Source organism: Budorcas taxicolor, chromosome 20 (genome assembly GCF_023091745.1).
Source record: "Budorcas taxicolor isolate Tak-1 chromosome 20, Takin1.1, whole genome shotgun sequence".
In the NCBI taxonomy this organism is placed as follows: Eukaryota; Metazoa; Chordata; class Mammalia; order Artiodactyla; family Bovidae; genus Budorcas; species Budorcas taxicolor.
The window spans coordinates 27,225,531-27,248,615 of NC_068929.1; the positions used below are offsets into that span (position 1 = coordinate 27,225,531).

The 23,085-nt window shown below is 39.5% G+C and overlaps 1 protein-coding gene across 2 annotated transcripts in view; it reads left to right on the forward strand.

The window, feature by feature from the left end:
• PLPP1 (phospholipid phosphatase 1) overlaps positions 1 to 23,085 on the forward strand; it is a 116,927-nt gene that overhangs the window by 46,785 nt on the left and 47,057 nt on the right. Inside the window, exon 2 of one of the 2 annotated variants that reach the window (XM_052658993.1) lies at positions 19,801 to 19,952. The exons of the other annotated variant lie outside the window; for it this stretch is intronic. Coding sequence (XP_052514953.1) covers positions 19,801 to 19,952 — 152 coding nt within the window. The remainder of the gene's footprint in view (positions 1 to 19,800; positions 19,953 to 23,085) is intronic. 2 annotated transcript variants of the gene reach the window in all.

Below are 23,085 nucleotides of genomic sequence, written 5' to 3' on the forward strand. Positions count from 1 at the left end.
GTATGGAGGTCAAGAAGCAACAGTTAGAACTGGACATGGAACGATAGACTGGTTCCAAATTGGGAAGGGAGTACATCAAGGCTGTATTTTGTCACCCTGCTTATTTAACTTCTATGCAGAGTACATCATGAGAAATGCTAGGCTGGAGGAAGCACAAGCTGGAATCAAGATTGCCAGGAGAAATATCAGTAACCTTAGATATGCAGATGACACCTTATGGCAGAAAGTGAAGAACTAAAGAGCCTCTTGATGAAAGTGAAAGAGGAGAGTGAAAAAGTTGGCTTAAAGCTCAACATTCAGGAAACTAAGATCATGGCATCCGGTCCCATCACTTCATGGCAAATAGATGGGGAAACAATGGAAACAGTGAGAGACTTTATTTTCTTGGGCTCCAAAATTACTGCAAATGGTGACTGCAGCCATGAAATTAAAAGATGTTTGTTCCTTGAAAGAAAAGCTTTGACCAACCTAGACAGCATATTAAAAAGCAGAGACGTTACTTTGCCAACAAAGGTCCATCTAGTCAAAGATATGGTTTTTCCAGTAGTCATGTATGGATGTGAGAGTTGGACTATACAGAAAGCTTAGAGCCAAAGAAAACTGATGCTTTGACCTGTGGTGTCGGAAAAGACTCTTGAGAGTCCTTGGACTGCAAGGAGATCCAACCAGTCAATGCTAAAGGAAATTCAGTTCAGTTTAGTTCAGTTCAGTTCAGTCGCTCAGTCGTGTCCAACTCTTTGCAACCCCATGAATTGCAGCACACCAGGCCTCCCTGTCCATCACCAACTCCTGGAGTTCACTCAGAGTTGCATCCATCGAATCAGTGATGCCATCCAGGCATCTCATCCTCGGTTTTCCTCTTCTCCTCCTGCGCCCAATCCCTCCCAGCATCAAAGTCTTCTCTAATGAGTCAACTCTTCGCATGAGGTGGCCAAAGTACTGGAGTTTCAGCTTTAACATCATTCCTTCCAAAGAAATCCCAGCGCTGATCTTCAGAATGGACTGGTTGGATCTCCTTGCAGTCCAAGGGACTCTCAAGAGTCTTCTCCAACACCACGGTTCTAGTTAGTCCTAAATATTCATTGGAAGGACTGATGCTGAAGCTGAAATTCCAATACTTTGGCCACCTGATGTGAAGAACTGACTCATTGGAAAAGACCCTGATGCTGGGAAAAATTGAAGGCAGGAGGAGAAGGGGATGATAGAGGATGAGATAGTTGGATGACATCACTGAATCCATGGACATGAGTTTGAGTAGGCTCTGGGAGTTGATGATAGACAGGGAGGTCTGGTGTGCTGCAGTCCATGGGGTCACAAAGAGTTGGACACAACTGAGCAACTGAACTGATGAATGAGTCTAGGTGGTAAAGATTAGAGAAGAGTGGTAGGAAACTTGGGTTTGTGGTAGCAGCCACCAAAGCATGTAGTGGAACTTATCTGCCTAGGTTGACTTTACCTCTAGAAGAATTTCTGAATCACGATTTACACTCTTTGAGTGAAAATTTGAATTTGAATCTTGTTTCTTAGCTGCACTCCTGAAATTCATTGTAACCTTTTGCAAGTCACTTAATCTGTTCATATTTATTTCTCTAACTATAAAAAGGGTGCTTTTTGGTTTATCAGAAAGCCTTGTAAAGAGAGTTTGTTTCATTGATGCAAACTCCTAACCTATTTCAATGTCTGTCCTTGTTCCTAAGAATAGAGTTCATTGATTTAACTCCCAGGATAGTAGCTACCTTGGTATTGTATTTTGGAGAAAAACACTGCAAATTATTTATCATTTGTTCAGGAGTGAAGTGCTTTACTTGTCTTTCTTTCCCTGACTTTTTCTCATTGTCTATCTTTACTACTCATTTTGGGCTTTAATATACTTTTTTGTGGACCTTTAAGGAACTCTAGAAAATGTGTGGTTTTTATTGTACTTGATATAATCAGTAGCTTCCTTGGGAATTTTTCTAGAATAAACTGATCTTCCCCCTCCAATTTAATAAGAAATTTTCAGTTCCCATAATAGCTATTTACCTCTCATGTCATTTCCATGTCTAATTAATTAAACCCCTCCATAATTTGAATTTTAAACATTCTACTCTATTATCACCACCTTTATGGAAATACTTCCTCTCAGTCACCAGTAATTTTCAAGTTGATAAATCCAGTGGACCCCAATCTTATTTCATCTATAAGCACCATTTACAGAACATTTAGAAATGTTTTATTTTGAAAAAAATTATAGACTCATATAAAAGTTGAAAAAATAGCTCAGAGAGTTCCCATGTAACCTTCACCCAGCTCCCCCTAAGGATAACATCTTATATAATTATGGTTAAAGTATCATTACTATAACCAAAATACAGGCCATATTCAGATATCACCAGTTTTTACATGCATTCTTTTTGTGAAATTTATCATTTGTATAGATTTGTGTAACAGTTGCCACTGTCAAGGTTCAGAATTGTTCATCACCTCATAAAAACTCTCTGCTGCTGTCTCTCTCTAGTCACATCTTCCCCCAGTCCCTAACCCTTGGCAATCACTCACCTATTCTCTGTTACTCTAATTTTATCAAGTATGTTATATAAATGGATTCATTCAGTATTTATCCTTTCTAAGTTGGCTTTTGTCCCCCTCGGAGTTATACCCTTGAGATATATCCAAGTTGTTGAGTGCATTGGTGGTGTGTTGGATTTTTTTTTTCAACTGTTGAGTAGTAGTCTGATATATGGATGTATCACAGTTTATTTATCTACTTGTCTGTTAAGGAACATCTTTTGGTTATTTCCAGTTTTTAACTTTTTTTTTTTAAATTTTTTTTAATTTTAAAATCTTTAATTCTTACATGTGTTCCCAAACATGAACCCCCCTCCCACCTCCCTCCCCATAACATCTCTCTGGGTCATCCCCATGCACCAGCCCCAAGCATGCTGTATCCTGCGTCAGACATAGACTGGCGATTCGATTCTTACATGATAGTATACATGTTAGAATGCCATTCTCCCAAATCATCCCACCCTCTCCCTCTCCCTCTGAGTCCAAAAGTCCGTTATACACATCTGTGTCTTTTTTGCTGTCTTGCATACAGGGTCGTCATTGCCATCTTTCTAAATTCCATATATATGTGTTAGTATACTGTATTGGTGTTTTTCTTTCTGGCTTACTTCACTCTGTATAATCGGCTCCAGTTTCATCCATCTCATCAGAACTGATTCAAATGAATAGGCAAAACACTCTCAGACATAAATCACAGCAGGATCCTCTGTGATCCACCTCCCAGAATTCTGGAAATAAAAGCAAAAATAAACAAATGGGATCTAATTAAACTTAAAAGCTTCTGCACAACAAAGGAAACTAGAAGCAAGCTGAAAAGACAGCCTTCGGAATGGGAGAAAATAATAGCAAATGAAGCAACTGACAAACAACTAATCTCAAAAATATACAAGCAACTCATGCAGCTCAATTTCAGAAAAATAAATGACCCAATCAAAAAATGGGCCAAAGAACTAAATAGACATTTCTCCAAAGAAGACATACGGATGGCTAACAAACACATGAAAAGATGCTCAACATCGCTCATTATTAGAGAAATGCAAATCAAAACCACAATGAGGTACCACTTCACACCAGTCAGAATGGCTGCGATCCAAAAATCTGCAAGCAATAAATGCTGGAGAGGGTGTGGAGAAAAGGGAACCCTCCTACACTGTTGGTGGGAATGCAAACTAGTACAGCCACTATGGAGAACAGTGTGGAGATTCCAGTTTTTAACTATTATAGGTAAAACTCTTATGAATATGTGCCTACAGGCTTTTGGGTGAACACAAGTTTTTGTTTTTCCAGGGTAGATACCCAGTAATGGGATTTCTAGGCTTTTGGGTAAATGTATGTTCAAATTTATAAGAAACTGCCAAAATGTTTTCCAGAGTGGTGTACCATTTATCATTCTCACCAGCAGTGTATCGTGTTCTACATCTTCACCAATAACTACTATTGTCAGTGTTTTTTTATTTTCACTATTCTAATAACTGTGTGTTGACCTTATATCCTATGATCTTGCTATATACACTTATTAGTTCAAGGCATTTTGGGGATAGATTACTTGGGAGTTTCTATACTCTCATGGTTTTAATTCTGCTCTAGTGGCTGCTTTTTCTCATTTTGCTTTGCAAGTTCCTTCTCTTCCTGACCTTGTAATTTTGGAGTGATGTGGGTATCAGTCCTTGGGTCCTCTTTTCTCCTCTGTACTCGTTCCTTTATAATCTCATTCAGCTTCATGGCTCTCATAGCAGCTCTGTGTTAAATTTATGGCTTTAGTCTGGACCTTCCCCCACAATGGACCTTACATCCAGCTGCCTCCCTGACATCTCTACTAATAGGCACCTCAAACTTGACGTATACAACTATGAACTCTTGGCTTTATTCTTTGCTCCCCCTCTTCAATCTCTAGTCCTCCTCATCTCAGTTAATCCAGCTTTAAACTTTTAGTCTCCAAAATGGAGTATCTTCATCATTATTGACTCCTCATTTCTTGTACTTATATTCAACCCATCCATCAGCAAATACAGCTGATGCTACTTTCAGAATAAATCCAAATTTGACCATGGTAAGACCTGTACCATTACCTATAAGTCCCTCCCCAACTCAAGCCTATATCTTGAACAGAGTAGTAGGAACTCAGTTAATTGTTAAATAATTGAATTGAATTATTGCTTCTTTATTAGAGAAATCTCTTTGAGATCTTATTTTCTCTAGTTGAATTACAATGTCCCTTAATGTTGACAAAAATAAGTTATTTTTACATCTTAAGTTTCCTACATTCTTAAGACTTTGGTTATTGATTGAGTTCCTTAACCTTTTGGCCTGTATATTGAATTGTGGTCAAATGTAGTTAATATTTGGAGAAGGAAATGGCAACCTGCTCTAGTACTCTTGCCTGGAAAATCTGATGGGCAGAGGAGCCTGGTAGGCTACAGTCTGTGGGGTCGCAAAGAGTCGGACACGACTGTTAACATTAAACTGTTTCAGAGTTTTTCCTTTCAGATATGGTGATGTGTGCTTGTGTGCTAAGTTGCTTTAGTCATGTCTGACTCTTTGTGACCCCATGGACTGTAGCCCGCCAGGCACCTCTGTCCATGGGATTCTCCATGCAAGAATACTGGAGTGGGTTGTCATGACCTCCTCCAGGGGATCTTTCCCACCCAGGAATCGAACCTGGGTGTCCTGCATTTCCTGCATTGGCAGGCAGATTCTTTGCCACTAGTGCCACTTGGGAAACCCAAGATATGGTGATAGAATTTACAGATAGAAAAAATGTTCTGGCTTAAGTTTATTTTAGTTACAATTTGTTAAGCAGGTTGAAAATAATTATTTTTCTGTTTTAAAAACCCTGCCTCTCGTGCTTTTATGAGTGTATTTCATTAACATTAATCTTTACTAGAGGCAGGTGGCTAAAAGGTTAAAGTGTCTTCCTGGAATACTTCACTTTCACTTTCACTGTATATACAGTAATGCTGTCAATTGTTTACAACAAAAGAAATGCATTTGTGCTGTGTGATAAAGGAATGCGATAGTCCAAATTTTCTTTCTTTTAACACTTATCTCAATTTTCCCTTTATGGCTCTTGTTTGTTTGGTGTAGTTCAGTAATTATTTTTGTTTCCGGTCCATTCCTTCTGTTTCCTGAACTGCATTTTATCACGTACCCCCATGTACCCTAGTGCACTTCAGTTAATTCATGAGTGAATTGCATGAATTGAAGTGCAGAGTAACTTCACAGGTAGTAACAGGCAGAGTAACTCTTCACAGGCAGAGTAACTTCACAGATTTTCTTGAATAGTCACCATAATTTCATTCTTTTAAATATAAGCAGAAGAAAAAAGTAAGCCATTGGCATATTCTTTTTACTGTCTTATTAAATACGATTATTTTTTAGGTAGCCTCTAGTATCTTTTGACAACTTGCGTTTTCAAATTGACTTTTTTTCTACTTGGAATTTTCCCCATTGGTAAATAAACAAATGACCTAATAGAGAAGGTAGACTAAATACACACCCCACCCCCCTCACATACTTACTTAGCCTAGGGGAACAGTCAGATGGCAAAGATAATCATAGACACATTATCCTACTGTTTGACTTGTACCTGTGGATTCTTTTGGTTTTTAGTCTCTATCTACATCCTTCCCTTGTTCATGCATTAGGAAAAGAATATGATCTGCCATTTAGTTCACAAATGGCCATCGTCCATTGTGGTCTGTTTGAGGTCTTTTGGCCTCCCAGTAGGGTGTTTCCATCTTCCCAGGCTGCTGAGGTGTGGTACCAGACTTTGCAGCAAATCTGGAGGTGCCTAACATCTTTGTGTCAGGATTTCTCAAGCTGTTGCCTACTGCTGTTGGCTCTGAGGCAGTGGAGCCCTCAAATATTTGATATTTGCTATTAATGACTCTGAAGCTGCATGCCACTCTCTCCTGGGCAACTGATAGGTTTTATGTATACATAATGGAATACTGTTCTGCAATAAAAAGGAACAAAATGCCAATTTATGCTGTACCATGGATGAAACTTGAAAATATTTCTGGAGGCATTTGTGTAGTTTTCAGTGAAGAGTTCCCTTCACATGTAAAAAAGTTTTTAACCATAGTTTCTCAGTTTTGCTGGACACTCTGTCCCCAGTCTTTCTAACATAGTTGTTAGCATTTATATTATGGTTTCAAGATCCTGATTATTTGTGCAAGAGGAAGTTGAAGAAGATGTTGTGTGACCGTGATCTTATGTTGTCTTTTCCTGTCTCTGGTAAAAGGATGGAGAAGTAAGTGTTCTTGTGGTATTTAGTTTGAGGAAACAATGAGTTACATATCACCACCTCTCTTTTGAACCATTACAGATATTCACTTATAGAAGGTGGTAGGCTATATTTCTTTGTGGGCGACTGTGAGTTTACTGTGAAGAGAATCTAATTCTTAAATGGGCTAATATGATTAGCCACTTAGGCATATTAAAAAGCTGAATGTAGGAATGTAAAGTGGTACAGCAGTTTGGCAAATTCTTAAAAAGTTAGACATAAACTTACCACATGACCCAGGCATTCCACTCCTGGGAGTCTACTCATTTGAAATGAAAATAATGTCCACACAAAGATGTGTACATGAATGTTTTTAGAGATACTAGTCATAATAGACAAACACTGAAAACAACCCAGTTATCCATTAACTGGTGACTGGGTAAACCAAATGTATCGTATACATATAATACCATACTGTTTGGCAATAAAGAGAAACAAAATGCATGTTACAACATGGATGAACCTCAAAAATAAAGATCAAGGGCAGGATGAGAAAGGGGCGACAGAGGATGAGATGGTTGGAGGGCATCACCAACTGAATGAACATGAGTTTGAGCACACTTTGGGAGATAGTGAAGGACAGGGAAGTTTGGCGTGCTGCAGTCCATGGGGTTGCAAAGAGTCGGACATGAGTTAGCAACTGAACAGTAACAACAACAAATGATATAAACCGCTAGCAAAATACCACACATTGTATGATTCCATTTTTATGAAATGTTCAGAAAAGACAAATCTGTGTAGGTACAGAAAACAGATGAGTGGTTGCCTGGGGTTGGTGGTGGGAACAAGGGTTGAATGCAGATGGGCTCATGGGAATTTGGGGGGTAATGGAAATGTTCTAAAACTGAATTGTGCTGATGGCTGCACAACTCTATACATTTACCAACATCATTGAATTATGTATTTAGAGTGGGTGAATTTTTTGGTATATAAGTTGTACCTCAATTGTTTTAAAAAGGAAATGAAAATGAATTTTATAAACTAAAGTATTAAGAGAAACATTATATGACAAATGCAGTCATTTGACAAATGAAAAGGGATTGTTTTAGAAATGTAATCTTTCAGGTAAAAGGAAAAGGGTATTTGATTTGAAGAGGTAAAAGAGTAGATGCAACCCTCCATTTTTGCCCTAAAATCTACAGTAAATGTCAAAGATAGCATCAGATACCTTTAAATTTTTGCATTGATCTACACATTTGTGTACTGTGGCTGATAGAATAAATTGGTGGTTAAAATAACCTTTCTGAAGAGCTAATCAAGGACCTTAATGTTTATATCATTTGGCCTATAATCTCACATGAAAATATATTCTAAGGAAATAATTAGAAATGCAAAAAAGGATTGGTTTTTAGAAATGTTATTATAGCTTTATATAGGGCAATCAAACAATAACCTACATGCTCTCAAAGTAGGGGGAATGGTTATAATTGTTTTAGTTAGGCTCTGTTGGTTGCAAGGAGCATATCCTTTTATGACCAGCTTAAGAAAAATTGACTTTTGTTGAAAGCATACAAGGTGCTCTAACAACCCCCAAATAGCAAGATCAGTGCAGCCCTTTAGTAGTGGGGAACCAAAGCTGCTTTCACCTTTCTCAGTCTCCAGTCAGACTAGGCACTTCAGTTTTCTTTGGAGACCTGCTTTGTCTCAATCTCTTCTGCAGCCAGTCTTTCTTGTGCATGGACCAGTGCTGTTTGCCAGCTCTGAGTCAGTCTTTGTTCCAGTTCCAGATTTTCCAGAGCAGGACTCTGGACTAGCTCATCATTTTCAGCCCTAAGTGGGTCAGTGAACAACTGGTGATTTAGTTTTCCTCTCCATCTTTCTTGGTGGGGGAAGGGGTGGTCTGCATTCCCGTTTAGTTATTTAGTGAAAATGAAACTGTGCAAAACCTAACAAGCTTTTTTTTTTCTCTTTACTGCAGCTGTTTATTTTTTTATTTTTTACTTTATTTTACTTTACAATATTGTATTGGTTTTGTCATCAACATGAATCCTCCACGGGTGTACATGAGTTCCCAATCCTGAACCCCTCTCCCACCTCCCTCCCCATACCATCTCTCTGGGTCATCCCAGTGCACCAGCCCCAAGCATCCTGTATCCTGCATCGAACCTAGACTGGCGATTCGTTTCTTACATGATATTATACATGTTTCAATGCCATTCTCCCAAATCATCCCACCCTCCCCGTCTCCCACAGAGTCCAAAAGTCTGTTCTATACATCTGTGTCTCTTTTGCTGTCTCGCATACAGGGTTATCGTTACCATCTTTCTAAATTCCATATATATGTGTTAGTATACTGTATTGGTGTTTTTCTTTCTGGCTTACTTCACTCTGTATAATCAGCTCCAGTTTCATCCACCTCATTAGAACTGATTCAAATGTATTCTTTTTAATGGCTGAGTAATACTCCATTGTGTATATGTACCACAGCTTTGTTATCCATTCATCTGCTGATGGACATCTAGGTTGCTTCCATGTCCTGGCTATTATAAACAGTGCTGCGATGAACATTGGGGTACACGTGTCTCTTTCAATTCTGGTTTCCTTGGTGTGTATGCCCAGCAGTGGGATTGCTGGGTCATAAGGCAGTTCTATCTGCAATTTTTTAAGGAATCTCCACACTGTTCTCCATAGTGGCTGTACTAGTTTGCATTCCCACCAACAGTGTAGGAGAGTTCCCTTTTCTCCACACCCTCTCCAGCATTTATTGCTTGTAGACTTTTGGATCACAGCCATTCTGACTGGTGTGAAATGGTACCTCATTGTGGTCTTGATTTGCAATACTCTGATAATGAGTGATGTTGAGCATCTTTTCATGTGTTTGTTAGCCATCCGTATGTCTTCTTTGGAGAAATGTCTATTTAGTTCTTTGGCCCATTTTTTGATTGGGTCATTTATTTTTCTGAAATTGAGCTGCATGAGTTGCTTGTATATTTTTGAGATTAGTTGTTTGTCAGTTGCTTCATTTGCTATTATTTTCTCCCATTCCGAAGGCTGTCTTTTCAGCTTGCTTCTAGTTTCCTTTGTTGTGCAGAAGCTTTTAAGTTTAATTAGATCCCATTTGTTTATTTTTGCTTTTATTTCCAGTATTCTGGGAGGTGGGTCATAGAGGATCCTGCTGTGATTTATGTCGGAGAGTGTTTTGCCTATGTTCTCCTCTAGGAGTTTTATAGTTTCTAGTCTTTTTTTTTTTTTTTTAACTTTATTTTGCTTTACGATACTGTATTGGTTTTGCAGTTTCTAGTCTTATGTTTAGATTTAATCTTAGGTTTTGTCATATCTGGGCTTCACTGGTGGCTTGGTGGTAAAGAATCCACCTGCCAGTGCAGGAGACGCAGGTTTGAGCTCTGTGTCTGTTATTTCCTGGAGAAGGAAATAACAACACACTCCAGTATTCTTGCCTAGGAAATCCCCAGACAGAGAAGCCTAGTGGACATGGTCCATGGAATCACAAAAGTCAGACATAATGACTAAACAACAAGTGACTTTGTAATACATCTCATGGGTTTATATGAGAGATTGCAAATATTAGTATTAATTTAACATATTTCTAAGGGCTTCTGTAATATAGTCTCTTCACTTAAACTCTCAGAAGGATAGTGTGCATTCATGGTAGATTCATGCTCTTTTTAAAAATTATTCCTTGTTAAAACTTCTGTGATCTGGTTTCTATCCCTTCTTCCTTATTGAAACCAGTTTTACTAAGTTTGGCAGTTGAAAGCCCATTGGACACTGTGGACCAATCACCACCTCCTGAAATGCTCTCTTTGGACTTGGCCTCAATAATACTGCTTTCTCCTGACTTTTCCTCCCAGCCCACCAAGTCTGCTGCCTCACTGGATCCTCTTGCTGTGCTCATCTCTTTAATATTGCTATTATCTCGTGCCTCACTTTTCAGTTCTTTGTATTTCATGTCCATCTTGCACAGTTTCTCTTACTTCTTTGGCTTCAGCGATACTTTAAATTCCCAGATCTCTGTCTCTATACCAGACGCCTTCTATTGAGATTGTGACTCTGCTAACCAGCATCTTTTTGAATATCACCACTTAGAGCCTCACCAGTTCTTGTTCTCTTTTGAAACTTCATAGCTCTTTGCATCTGTTTATTCTCTGCTGAAATTATGTACTGTGCCTTATTCAATTTTGTATTCCTTATATCCTCTCACAGAATTCCTTGCACTAGAGATTCACTTAATATTTGCCCACTTGAATATTCCTGTTTTTAAAAATGGACTAACTATACTTGTTTGTGATTTTGTTTCCCACAATTTTTTTTTCTAAATCTAAGAATAATTTCTTTTGTGGTCCAAGGGAAAAAAACAATGTTAATGGATATGATTAAGAACATATTTCAATATAGTTGGGTCTATTAATACACAGTTTTCTTCAAAATAAGGATATAAAGCCTACTGAGTTTTAGATATTAATCATGTGGATTTAATTTCTTTACTGCATATCATTTCTTCCTCTAAAAGAAATGCTAATTGAACGTTCAACCAATTCAGAAATATGCATTGTAGACATTGCAAGTTTCCATTATTATGTGTAAGTTAAATGAATTCTAGAAGTGGTGGTTCTTTGTAAATATGAAATAAATTTGCTTATTGAGCCAAGAGTATGGTTATTGGTTGAAGGATGAGCATTTAATTATTACAGCTGGCAGCAATTAAAATTAGAGATCTGAGTATTAACCTCCACAGTGTGTACTGCTAAGTGCAAAAGTTTATGCTGCAAACTGTGGTATTTGTATTAAAGACTTGGGAATTTTACCCCTTCCTCTGCATGCAGACTATTTGGTAAATCTGAGTATAATCTGAATTCATATATGATAAGTAGTATAAGGGATGGTTAACACAGTCAGCTCTAGTTTAATTTTTTTTTAATGTTGCATTTACTAGAAATATAGCTTTGGGAACCTTGTGAGCATCTTTTAAAAAAATTCTATTGATATATTTTATTTTGGGCTGCACTGTGTCTTCATTGCTTTTGCATTGGCTTTTTCTAGTTGAGGCGAGTGGGGGCTGTTCTTCCTTGTGGCCTTTCCTTGTGGTGACTTCGCCTGTTGAGGAACACGTGCTCTAGGTGTGCTGGCTTCAGTAGTTGTGGCACACAGACTCAGCTGCTCCGAAGCATGTGGAATTTTCCCAGACCAGGGATTGAACCCATGTCCTCTTCATTGCAGGCAGATTCTTATGCACTGTACCACGAAGAATGTCCTCATTGTGGTTTTGATTTGCATTTCTCAGATGATTAGTGATGTTGAGCATCTTTGCATGTGTCTGTTGGCCATCCGTACGTCTTCTTTGGAAAAATGTCTGTTCAGACCCTCTGGCATTTTAAAATCAGATTTTTTTTTTGATGTTGAGTTGTATACTTTATATATTAACCCCTTACCAGATATATCATTTGCAAATACCTTGTCCCGTTCGGTAGGTGGACTTTTTGTTTTGTTGATAGTATCCTTTGTTATGTAAAGCTTTACAGTTTTATGTAGTCCTATTTATTTTTGCTTTTGTCTCCCTTGCCTGAGAAGACATATCCAAAAAAATGTTGCTAACACTGATGTCAAAGAGCTTACTGCCTATGTTTTCTTCTAGAAGTGTTATGGTTTCAGGTCTGACACTTAAGTCTTTAATCCATTTTTATTATTTTGTGCATGGTGTAAGAGAGCATTCTTTTGGTGTGAGTTTGATTCTTTTTTCCACAGTTTATTGTGATCCACATAGTCAAAGGCTTTGGCATAGTCAATAAAGCAGAAATAGATGCTTTTCTGGAACTCTCTTGCTTTTTCGGTGATCCAGCTGCTGCTGCTAAGACACTTCAGTGTGACTCTCTGTGACCCCATAGACGGCAGCCCGTGAGGCTCCCCCGTCCCTGGGGTTCTTCAGGCAATAACACTGGAGTGGGTTGCCATTTCCTTCTCCAATGCATGAAAGTGAAAATGTGGGCAATTTGATCTCTGGTTCCTCTGCCTTTCTAAAACCAGCTTGAACGTCTGGAAGTTCACGGTTCACGTATTGCTGAAGCCTGGCTTGGAGAATTTTGAGCATTACTTTACTAGCGTGTAAGATGAGTGTAATTGTGCGGTCGTTTGAGCATTCTTTGGCATTGCGTTTCTTTGGAATTGGAATGAAAACTGACCTTTTCTAGTCCTGTGGCCACGGCTGAGTTTTCCAAATTTGCTGGCATATTGAGTGCAGCACTTTCACAGCATCTTCTTTCAGGATTTGAACTAGCTCAGCTGGAATGCCATCACCTCCACTAGCTTTGCTTGTAGTGATGCTTCCTAAGGCCCACTTGACTTTGCGTTCCAGGATGTCTGGCTTTAGGTGAGTGATCTCACCATCGTGATTATCTGGGTCATGAAGATCTTTTTTGTTTAGTTCTTCTGTGTATTCTTGCCACCTCTTCTTAATATCTTCTCCTTCTGTTAGGTCCATACCATTTCTGTCCTTCATTGAGCCCATCTTTGCATGAAATGTTCCCCTGGTATCTCTACTTTTCTTGAAGAGATCTCTGGTCTTTCCTGTTCTATTGTTTTCCTTTATTTCTTTGCATTGATCACTGAGGAAGGCTTTTTTATCTCTCCTTGCTGTTCTTTGGAACTCTGCATTCAAATGGGTATATCTTTCCTGTTCTCCTTTGCTTTTCACTTTTCTTCTTTTCACAGCTATTTGTAAGGCCTGCTCAGACAGCCATTTTGCTTTTTTGTGTTTATTTTTCTTGGGGATGGTCTTGATTCTTGTCTCCTGTACAATGTCACAAACCTCCATCCATAGTTCATCAGGCACTCTATCAGATCTAGTCCCTTAAATCTATTTCTCACTTTCACTGTATAACCATAAGGGATTTGATTTAGGTCATACCTGAATGGTCTAATGGTTTTCCCCATTTTCTTTAAGTCTGAATTTGACAGTAAGAGGTTCATGATCTGAGCCACAGTCAGCTCTCAGTCTTGTTTTTGCTGACTGTATAGAGCCTCTCCATCTTTGGCTGCAAAGAATATAATTAATCTGATTTCGGTGTTGACCATCTGGTGATGTCCATGTGTAGAGTCTTCTCTTGTGTTGTTGGAAGAGGGTGTTTGCTATGACCAGTGCGTTTTGCCCTGCTTCATTTTGTACTCCAAGGCTAAATTTGCATGTTACTCCAGGTATTTCTTGACTTCCTACTTTTGCATTCCAGTCCCCTATACCGAAAAGGACATTTTTTGGGGGTGTTAGCTGTAAAAGGTCTTGTAGGTCTTCATAAAAGCATTCAACTTCAGCTTCTTCAGCATTACTGGTCGGGGCATAGACTTGGATTACCGTGATATTGAATGGTTTGCCTTGGAAACGAACAGAGATCATTCTGTCATTTTTGAGATTGCATCCAAGTACTGCATTTCGGACTCTTTCATTGACCATGATGGCGACTCCATTTCTTCTGAGGGATTCCTGCCCACCGTAGTAGATATAATAGTCATCTGAGTTAAATTGACTCATTCCAGTTCATCTTAGTTCGCTGATTCCTAGAATTTCGATGGTCACTCTTGCCATCTCCTGTTTGACCACTTCCAATTTCCCTTGATTCATGGACCTGACATTCCAGGTTCCTATGCAATATTGCTCTTTATAGCATCGGACCTTGCTTCTATCACCAGTCACATCCACAGCTGGGTATTGTTTTTGCTTTGGCTCCATCCCTTCATTCTTTCTGGCGTTATTTCTCCACTGATCTCCAGTAGCATATTGGGCACCTACTGACCTGGGTAGTTCATTTTTCAGTGTCCTATCTTTTTGTCTTTTCATACTGTTCATGGTGTTATCAAGACAAGAATACTGAACTGGTTTGCCATTCCCTTTTCCAGTGGACCACATTCTGTGGAATTGTTGATGGACAGGGAGGCCTGGCATGCAGCGGTTCATGGGGTTGCAAAGAGTCGGACATGACTGAGCAACTGAACTGAACTGATTCTTTTTAGTTTAGCTATCCAGTTTTCCCAACACCATGTATTGAAGAGCCTGTCTTCATTTTTAATCTATGTGTCTTTAGATCTGAAGAGTAGGCAATGTATATATAGGTCTTCTTTTTAAATGTATTGAATAGTTTGTCTATTGATTGAAGCAGTTATATCTAAAGTAATTATTGATATGTGTGTACTTATTGGACTTCCCAGGTAGTGCTAGTGGTTAAAAACCTGCCTGCCAATACAGGAGAGGTAAGTGAGGTGGGTTTGATCCCAGGGTCAGGACAATCCCCTGGAGGAGGAAATGGCAACCCACTCGAGTATTCTTGCCTGGAGAACCCCATTGAGAGAGGATTCTGGCAGGCTACAGTCCATGGGGTCAGAAAGAGTCAGTCAGACATGACTGAAGTGACTAACACGCAGCACATGTACTTATTGACATTTTGTTAATTGTTTGGGTGTTGTTTTTGTGGTCCTTTTTTGTTTGTTTCTTCTTTTGTTCTCTTTCCTTGTGAGTTGATGACTACCTGTAGTACCATATTTGGATTCTTTTCTCTCTTTTGTGTATTTATTAAATATTTTTGGTTTGTGGTTACCAGGATTAAGTTGCTGATCTGTTAAGTTTGAATGCATTTTAACCACCCTTCATTTTTATTATCCACCCCCTTACCATTTGTGATGTCATATTTTATATTCTTCGGTTTTGTGCATCCCTTTACTTGTCTTTGATATAGATGACCTCACTACTTTTGTCTTTTAACGTCCCTACTAGCTTTATAAACATGGTTGATTTACCACCTTTACTGTATATTTGCCTTTACCAGTGAGAATTTTCCTTTTATGCATGCGTGTGTGCTCAGTCACTCAGTCGTATCCAACTCTTTGCTCCTTTGTCCATGAATTTTCCAGGCAAGAATCCTGGAGCAGGTTGCCATTTCCTCTTCCATGGTACCTTCCTGACCCAAGGATTGAACCCTTGTCTCCTGCGTCTCCTGCATTGCAGGTGGATTCTTTACTACTGAGCCATCGGGGGAGCCCCTTTTCCTTTCATAGTTTTCACATTTCTGATTGTTGCTTTTTCTTTTCCACTTATAGAAGTCCCTTTAATATTTTTTGTAAAGCTGGTTTCCTGTAGAAACTGACGTTGAGTTGAGTTCTTTTTGTGTTGAACTCTTTTAGCTTTTGGTTGCCTGTAAAACTTTTGAGCGCTCTTTCAACTATGAGTGAAAGCCTTGCTGGGTAGAGTATTCTTTGTTTTAGGTTTTTGCTTTTCATCACTTTAAATACATCATGTTGCTCTCTTCTGGCCTGCAGAGTTTCTGCTGAGACATTAGCTGACAGCTTTATGGTGATTCCCCTGTATGTAACTTGTTGCCTTTACTGTGGTGCTTTCAATTTTCTCTCTTTATTTTTAATTTTTACCATTTTAATTATAATGTTCTTGTTGTGATTCTTTTTAGGTTGATCCTGTTTGAGACACTCTGTGCTTTCTGGACCTGGATGTTCTCCCAGAGGTCTCTTAAACTGTCCTCTTTTTTTTTCTTTCTGTTCAGCTTCACTGATTTCCATAATTCTGCCTGCCAGTTCCTCTGTATCATCTAATCTACAGTTGATTACTTCTAGAGTATTTTTTATTTCAGTTATTGTATTTTTCAGCTGTTTGGTTCTTATATTTCCAACTCTGTAAAAAACTTCTAACTTCTCATTCTGTTCTTCCATTCTTCTCCCAAATACTTCAAGCATCTTTATGATCATTGAATTCTTTTTTTTTTGTTGGGGGGGGAGTAGATTGCTTATCTTCACTTAGTTCTTTTTCTAGGGTTTTATCTTATTTCTTTATTTGAAATGTATTTCTCTGTCACCTCAATTCGCCTAATTCACAGTTTATATTTTTGTGTATTTGGTAGGTTGGTTACATTTCCTGATCTTGCAGAAGTGGCTTTATGTAGGAAATGTCCTACATGGCCCAGCAGCATACTCCCCTCTAATCACCAGAGCTATATGTTTAATGGGTACCCTCTATGTGGGCTGCATAGGTCTGTTTCTTATGCCTGATTGACAGCTGTGGCTGTCTTACTGGTATGCGTGGTTGGCCTGGTCCCACTGATTGCCAGACCCTGTCTTATGTGAAGGCTACCAGCTGCTGGTGGGTGAGGTTGGGTGGTAGGTGGGGCTGGATCATGGCTTGGCTGGCTGTGTGGCCTCCAGTCCTGATAATGGCCTGCAGGTGGTTGGAGCTGGATCCTGACATGGTGTTCTGGAGCTGGTGTGTTAGCCTGCTGTTTGGTGGACCAGGGCCCTGGGTGTCCAGGGTGGTGCCAGACTACTAGTGGGTGGGCCAGGACTTCACACAATTTGCTGTGGGGGGCTGTGGTGGTCCTGGGGCTTGGTGGCTGGTATGGGGGCCCAAAAGGACATGGGGCTGGTGCTGGCCCACTGATGGACAGAATGAGATCCTGGAGTCTTTTGCTGTGGGGCCTGAAGTTTCTGCAGCTAGCGTTGGCCCCTCTGTGAGCATTCCTGGGCCCAGGGTTTGTGACTGCAGGGCTTTGGGTATCCCAAGGGTGGTGTCTGCCACAGGTGGGTGGAGTTGGGGCCTAGCAGATCTTGGGGCTGGTGCCTGACACCTGGTGTGTGTGCGTGTGTGTGTGTGTGTGTGTGTGTGTGTGTGTGTGTGTGTGTGTAATTCATTCAGAAAACAATTGCCTGGCATTGAAGGGGGGTGTGTGGGGGTGTGGGTGTGGGTGTGTGTTTGCAATTCATTCAGAAAACAATTGCCTGGCATTGAAGGGGGGTGTGTGGGTGTGTGGGTGTGTGGGTGTGTTTGCAATTCATTCAGAAAACAATTGCCTGGCATTGAAGGGGTGTGTGTGGGTGTGTGGGTGTGTGTGTGTGTTTGCAATTCATTCAGAAAACAATTGCCTGGCATTGAAGGGGTGTGTGTGTGTGTGTGTGTGTGTGTGTATGTATGTGTGTGTGGTTTCCGATGGTCCCAGTGCTGTGGTGGCCCACTTGTAGGTGGGGCTGGGTCCTGGGTCCTATAGTGGGTGGGGTCATATCTTGAATTGGCTGGGGACTCAGGGTGTTCTCTATAGCGTCAGCCTGCTGGTGATCCTGCCCACCTAGCTGCCTGGCCTGGCGCATCCCATGGCTGCTGGTGGTTGGTAGGCAGGCCTGGTCTCTCACTGATGGGTTAGAGGGAGGATTCTAAAGTGACATTTAACAACACCTGTGTCTTGGTGGTGGAATAAGCTTCCCAGAATGGCTGCTGCCAGCATCTTTGTTCTCAGAGTGAGTTTCAGTTGTCTTCTGCCTCTCTGGGAGGCTTTCCAGGATGAGCAAGTAGGTCCTACCCAAGTTCCATTTAAATTACTGCTTCTTCCCTGGATCTTGGAACATAGAAGATTTTGTGTGTGCTCTCTTAAGACTTAAGTCTCTATTTCCCACAACTCTCTGATTATCCGAAAAGGAAGCCCTACTGGCTTTCAGAGCCAAACGGTCTGGGTGGTGGGAGGGGAGTTCTTTCTGGTGCAGACCCCTGGATTGAGGGGCCTGATATGGAGTTAGGACACTTTGCTCCTTGGGGAGGACTTCTGCAGTTGTAATTTATTCTTCCATTTGTGGGTTGTATACCCTGGAAATATGGGTGATGACCATACTTCACCCTTTCTGCTTATCTTGTGATTTCTTCTTTATATCTTTAGCTGTAAAAGATCTTTCCTGCTAATTTTCAGTTCGCTTTTATGGGTAGTTGCTCTGTAAATAATCGTAATTTTGCTGTGCCTGCAGAAGGAGCTCACATGCTCATGATCTTCCTATTCTGCCTTCTTGGTCACTTCTCACATCATAAAGACTTCTAGTGGGTTAACAGCATGACAGACTGGTTAACACAAAGAAATAAACTTTGGTTCATATATTCAGTTTAATGAAAAATAGAAAGATAAATAAAAAGAACCAGGAACAGGCTTCCTCTTTTCATTTGACCCTTGAAGACTGAACACATTTGATGTCTGTAGTCTGTGCATTAGGCAGAGTGTCAGAAGCTTGGTTGTCTTTGAGTCTTTAGAGCTTAGCAGAGTTGATGAGAACTGTAAATGGTTGTCAAGACTTGGTGCTTCATGGAAAGAACACTTGAATATACAGTGAGTGTGTTAGCTAAATGGTTATGGTATTACTGCTGGCTGAATGGGTCCATCCTTGGGAAGGTCCTGAAGTAGAACTCATGCTGAGGGTTTCTGCTCAGCTGTGTTAGAAAGCAGTCCTAGTCAGTATGCTGCCGTTTTAATCAGGATGCTGGATGCAGTGATGAAATCAAGGAGGACTGAATTCTTAAAGTTCACATTTAGGTAAAAGTTTAGACATCTTAGGAGATGAGTGTGAGGCATGATCGTGATGAAGACAAAAGAGAGAGCTCTTTTAGGTGCTTTTGTGCTTGACTTCACCGTCCATCTTTTCTTTAGAAACTTGGTTTAAGTTTGCACTCCTTTTCATAGCAGTTCTAAACTTGCTGTAGACAGTACAGAAATGAGTGGATAATCTTTAGATACTCTGACAACTTAGCTAGTGACCATGACTTGTGATATGGTAGTAACATCAAGTAATATCAAGATAAAATGGAGAACGTCAGAATGCTGCTTTCCTTTTGGAATTAAAGATTCTGACAAACTGGTTTGGAAATAGTGTTAAAAACTTTATGATTAAATGACAACAAGAGCATAAGAAGAGATTTTTCTTCCTCTAAAGTCAGGTTAGTGTATTTGGGCAGAAACAAAGAGAAGAAGTTTTTCTTGGTTAAACTGGTTAATAGAGGACTTGAAGGCATTGTTTTTGTAGAAAAAAAATCTTTACCCTAAGCTGTAATTTTTCTAACTTCTGTTGCATGTTTTGCTGCATTTTCTTTTTCCATGCGCTCTTACTATTTTCATGGCAAACATATTTTTAAAGATGATCTCTGGGATAATTATTGCCATTAATTAGTTTTGATATTCCTTTTTAATGATATTTTCATTTATTCCTTTTGCTAGCTGGATTGCCTTTTGCAATTCTTACTTCAAGGCATACCCCCTTCCAACGAGGATTATTCTGTAATGATGAGTCCATCAAGTACCCTTACAAAGAAGACACCATACCTTATCCGTTATTAGGTGGAATAATCATTCCATTCAGTATTATCGTTGTAAGTTAAATCCACTTTTCCAAGTTTATCACTTTTGGGCAGTTGGCTTTAATTTTGTGTTAGCCTGTTAATGATTGAATGTATATAACCCTCTAAAACATGTGTTTTAACTTTTTATGTTATTTGATCAAAATAATTTCAGCTATTTTAAGTGGGGCTAAAAGAGTAACAGTGTATAATTAGAAGAACCTTACTAAATATGTATGGTTTTATGCTAATCTTTTTGAAGTCACTGATTTTTTTTAGCTCTAATTTGCTATTGTTTGAGTAATAATACAATAGATGAATACTGTATTGATGTATTTTTAGCATACTTTATACTTAGGATATTATTTTATGATTTATTGAGACTGTTTATGAACTGACTCTAGTTACTGAGTTCTAGAAAAGAAAAATTACCAACAGGTGTTAAAAGGCTTCTTTTAACCCATATTTAGTTTAAAGATATTTTAGATAATGGCAGAAATAGGGGAGAAAAGCCTAAGTTTTGTACATAATTAACAGTGAATATGAAAGCATTTTTACTGGTATTAAAACTGATAATTACTGTTTTCTGGGATTTCAGGTGAGAATGTCTAGAGAATGTGCTCTGGTTGGGGAGAAGATTTCAAGTGATTTGACTAGATGATTTTTATTATCTCTTGACTCAGAGATTCTATGACTTTAATTTTATGCTACATATCAAAGTAAGATTTATGCTAAAAGCAGAAAATAAGGTCTCATCCAGGAGATAGGCCAAAAAGATAAATAGCCAAAAAGATACATCTTGTCTGTTCTGAAGTTTATTAAAAAATGCAGCAAAACTTCTTGATTTAGAAATTTAGTGTCTGATTGCAGAATGATCACAGCTCCTTATTAGCACTAAAAGTTAATCAATTCCTAATTTGTGGTGTATAATTAATAAAAGAATATCTCTGCTGTACAAATGTTTGTTTCGCAACACTGTGAGCTCCTTAAGGCAGAGATGGTGCCTTGTTCATCTTGTTATCCTTGCCGTTGCCATGGACACTGGCATGGTCTAGGTGCTGGAATGAAACTGGAGAGATTATGTAGTAATATTGGTGACTCTCCTACAATATAGTGAAGTTTTAAGAAATCAGTGGCCCATTTAACCTAGACAGATCTTTACACTAAGTTTTTAGTATGAAAAGAAAGAAAGCCTATGATCCTTCTATTAAAGAGGGAGTATGAGTAGACCCTTTTTTAAGTATATATTTCTGAGAGATTAATAGCTCTTTACATATAAAAATTTTAGCAGGACTTTTCTGCAAATAATAGCAGATTTTAGACAAGATTCAAGTACTCAAATGCTGCTACAAATGTACTTGTCTTTCAGTTCTACTTTTGTTTGTGTCTCAGTAAGAAGGATGCTGCATGAGCAAAACTACAGAAATCTGCTACAGACCAGAGGCCTGTCAAAGGACAGGGTGCTGTGCAGCCTGCATAGCAAGTGCAGGATCCATAGACACTCAGGAAAAACTTGTTATGTATATTTTATTAACTTGGAAGTTTTGATTATATCACCATCACGTGTGAAAAGGTTATCTTTATATTGACAAAACAGCAAGTAAGTTGAGTGTGATGGTGGTTTAGTTGCTGTGTTGTGTCCGACTTTTGAAACCCCATGGACTAGCTTGTTGCCAGGCTCGTCTATACATGGGATCTCTAGGCAAGAATACTGAAATGGGTTGCCATTTCCTTCTCCAGTAGATCTTCCCCACCCAGGGATCAAACCCAGGTCTCCTGCATTGCAGGCAAATTCTTTACTGACTGAGTTACAAGGGAAGCCTAAGTTGAGTATAAAAAGAACAGACTCTTTAAAAGTGCTGTACAAGTACTTTTTTCATATCAAGAGGGCATCAGAGGGCAGATACACTGAAACCATACTCACAGAAAACTAGTCAATCCAATCACACTAGGACCACAGCCTTGTTTAACTCAATGAAACTAAGCCATGCACATGGGGCAACCCAGGGCGGGCAGGTCATGGTGGAGAGGTCTGACAGAATGTGGTCCACTGGGGAAAGGAATGGCAAACCACTTCAGTATTCTTGCCTTAAAAACCCCATGAACAGTATGAAAAGGGAAAATGGTAGGATACTGAAAGAGGAACTCCCCAGGTCAGTAGGTGCCCAATATGCTACTGGAGATCAGTGGAGAAATAACTCCAGAAAGAATGAAGGGATGGAGCCAAAGCAAAAACGATACCCAGCTGTGGATGTGACTGGTGACAGAAGCAAGGTCCGATGCTATAAAGAGCAATATTGCATAGGAACCTGGAATGTCAGGTCCATGAATCAAGGCAAATTGGAAGTGGTCAAACAGGAGATGGCAAGAGTGACCATCGACATTTTAGGAATCAGCGAACTAAAATGGACTGGAGTGAGTGAATTTAACTCAGATGACCATTATATCTACCACTGCGGGCAGGAATCCCTCAGAAGAAATGGAGTCGCCATCATGGTCAACAAAAGAGTCTGAAATGCAGTACTTGGATGCAATCTCAAAAATGACAGAATGATCTCTGTTCGTTTCCAAGGCAAACCATTCAGTATCACGGTAATCCAAGTCTATGCCCCAACCAGTAACGCTGAAGAAGCTGAAGTTGAATGCTTTTATGAAGACCTACAAGGCCTTTTAGAACTAACACGTAAAAAAGATGTCCTTTTCATTATGGGGGACTGGAATGCAAAAGTAGGAAGTCAAGAAATACCTGGAGTAACAGGCAAATTTGGCCTTGGAATGCAGAATGAAGCAGGGCAAAGACTAACAGAGTTTTGCCAAGAAAATGCACTGGTCATAGCAAACACCCTCTTCCAACAACACAAGAGAAGACTCTACACATGGACATCACCAGATGGTCAACACCAAAATCAGATTGACTATATTCTTTGCAGCCAAAAATGGAGAAGCTCTAAACAGTCAGCAAAAACAAGACCAGGAGCTGACTGGCTCGGATCATGAACTCCTTATTACCAATTTCAGACTTAAATTAAAGAAGGCAGGGAAAACCACTAGACCATTCAGGTGTGACCTAAATCAAATCCCTTATGATTATATAGTGGAAGTGAGAAATAGATTTAAGGGCCTAGATCGGATAGATAGAGTGCCTGATGAACTATGGAACGAGTTT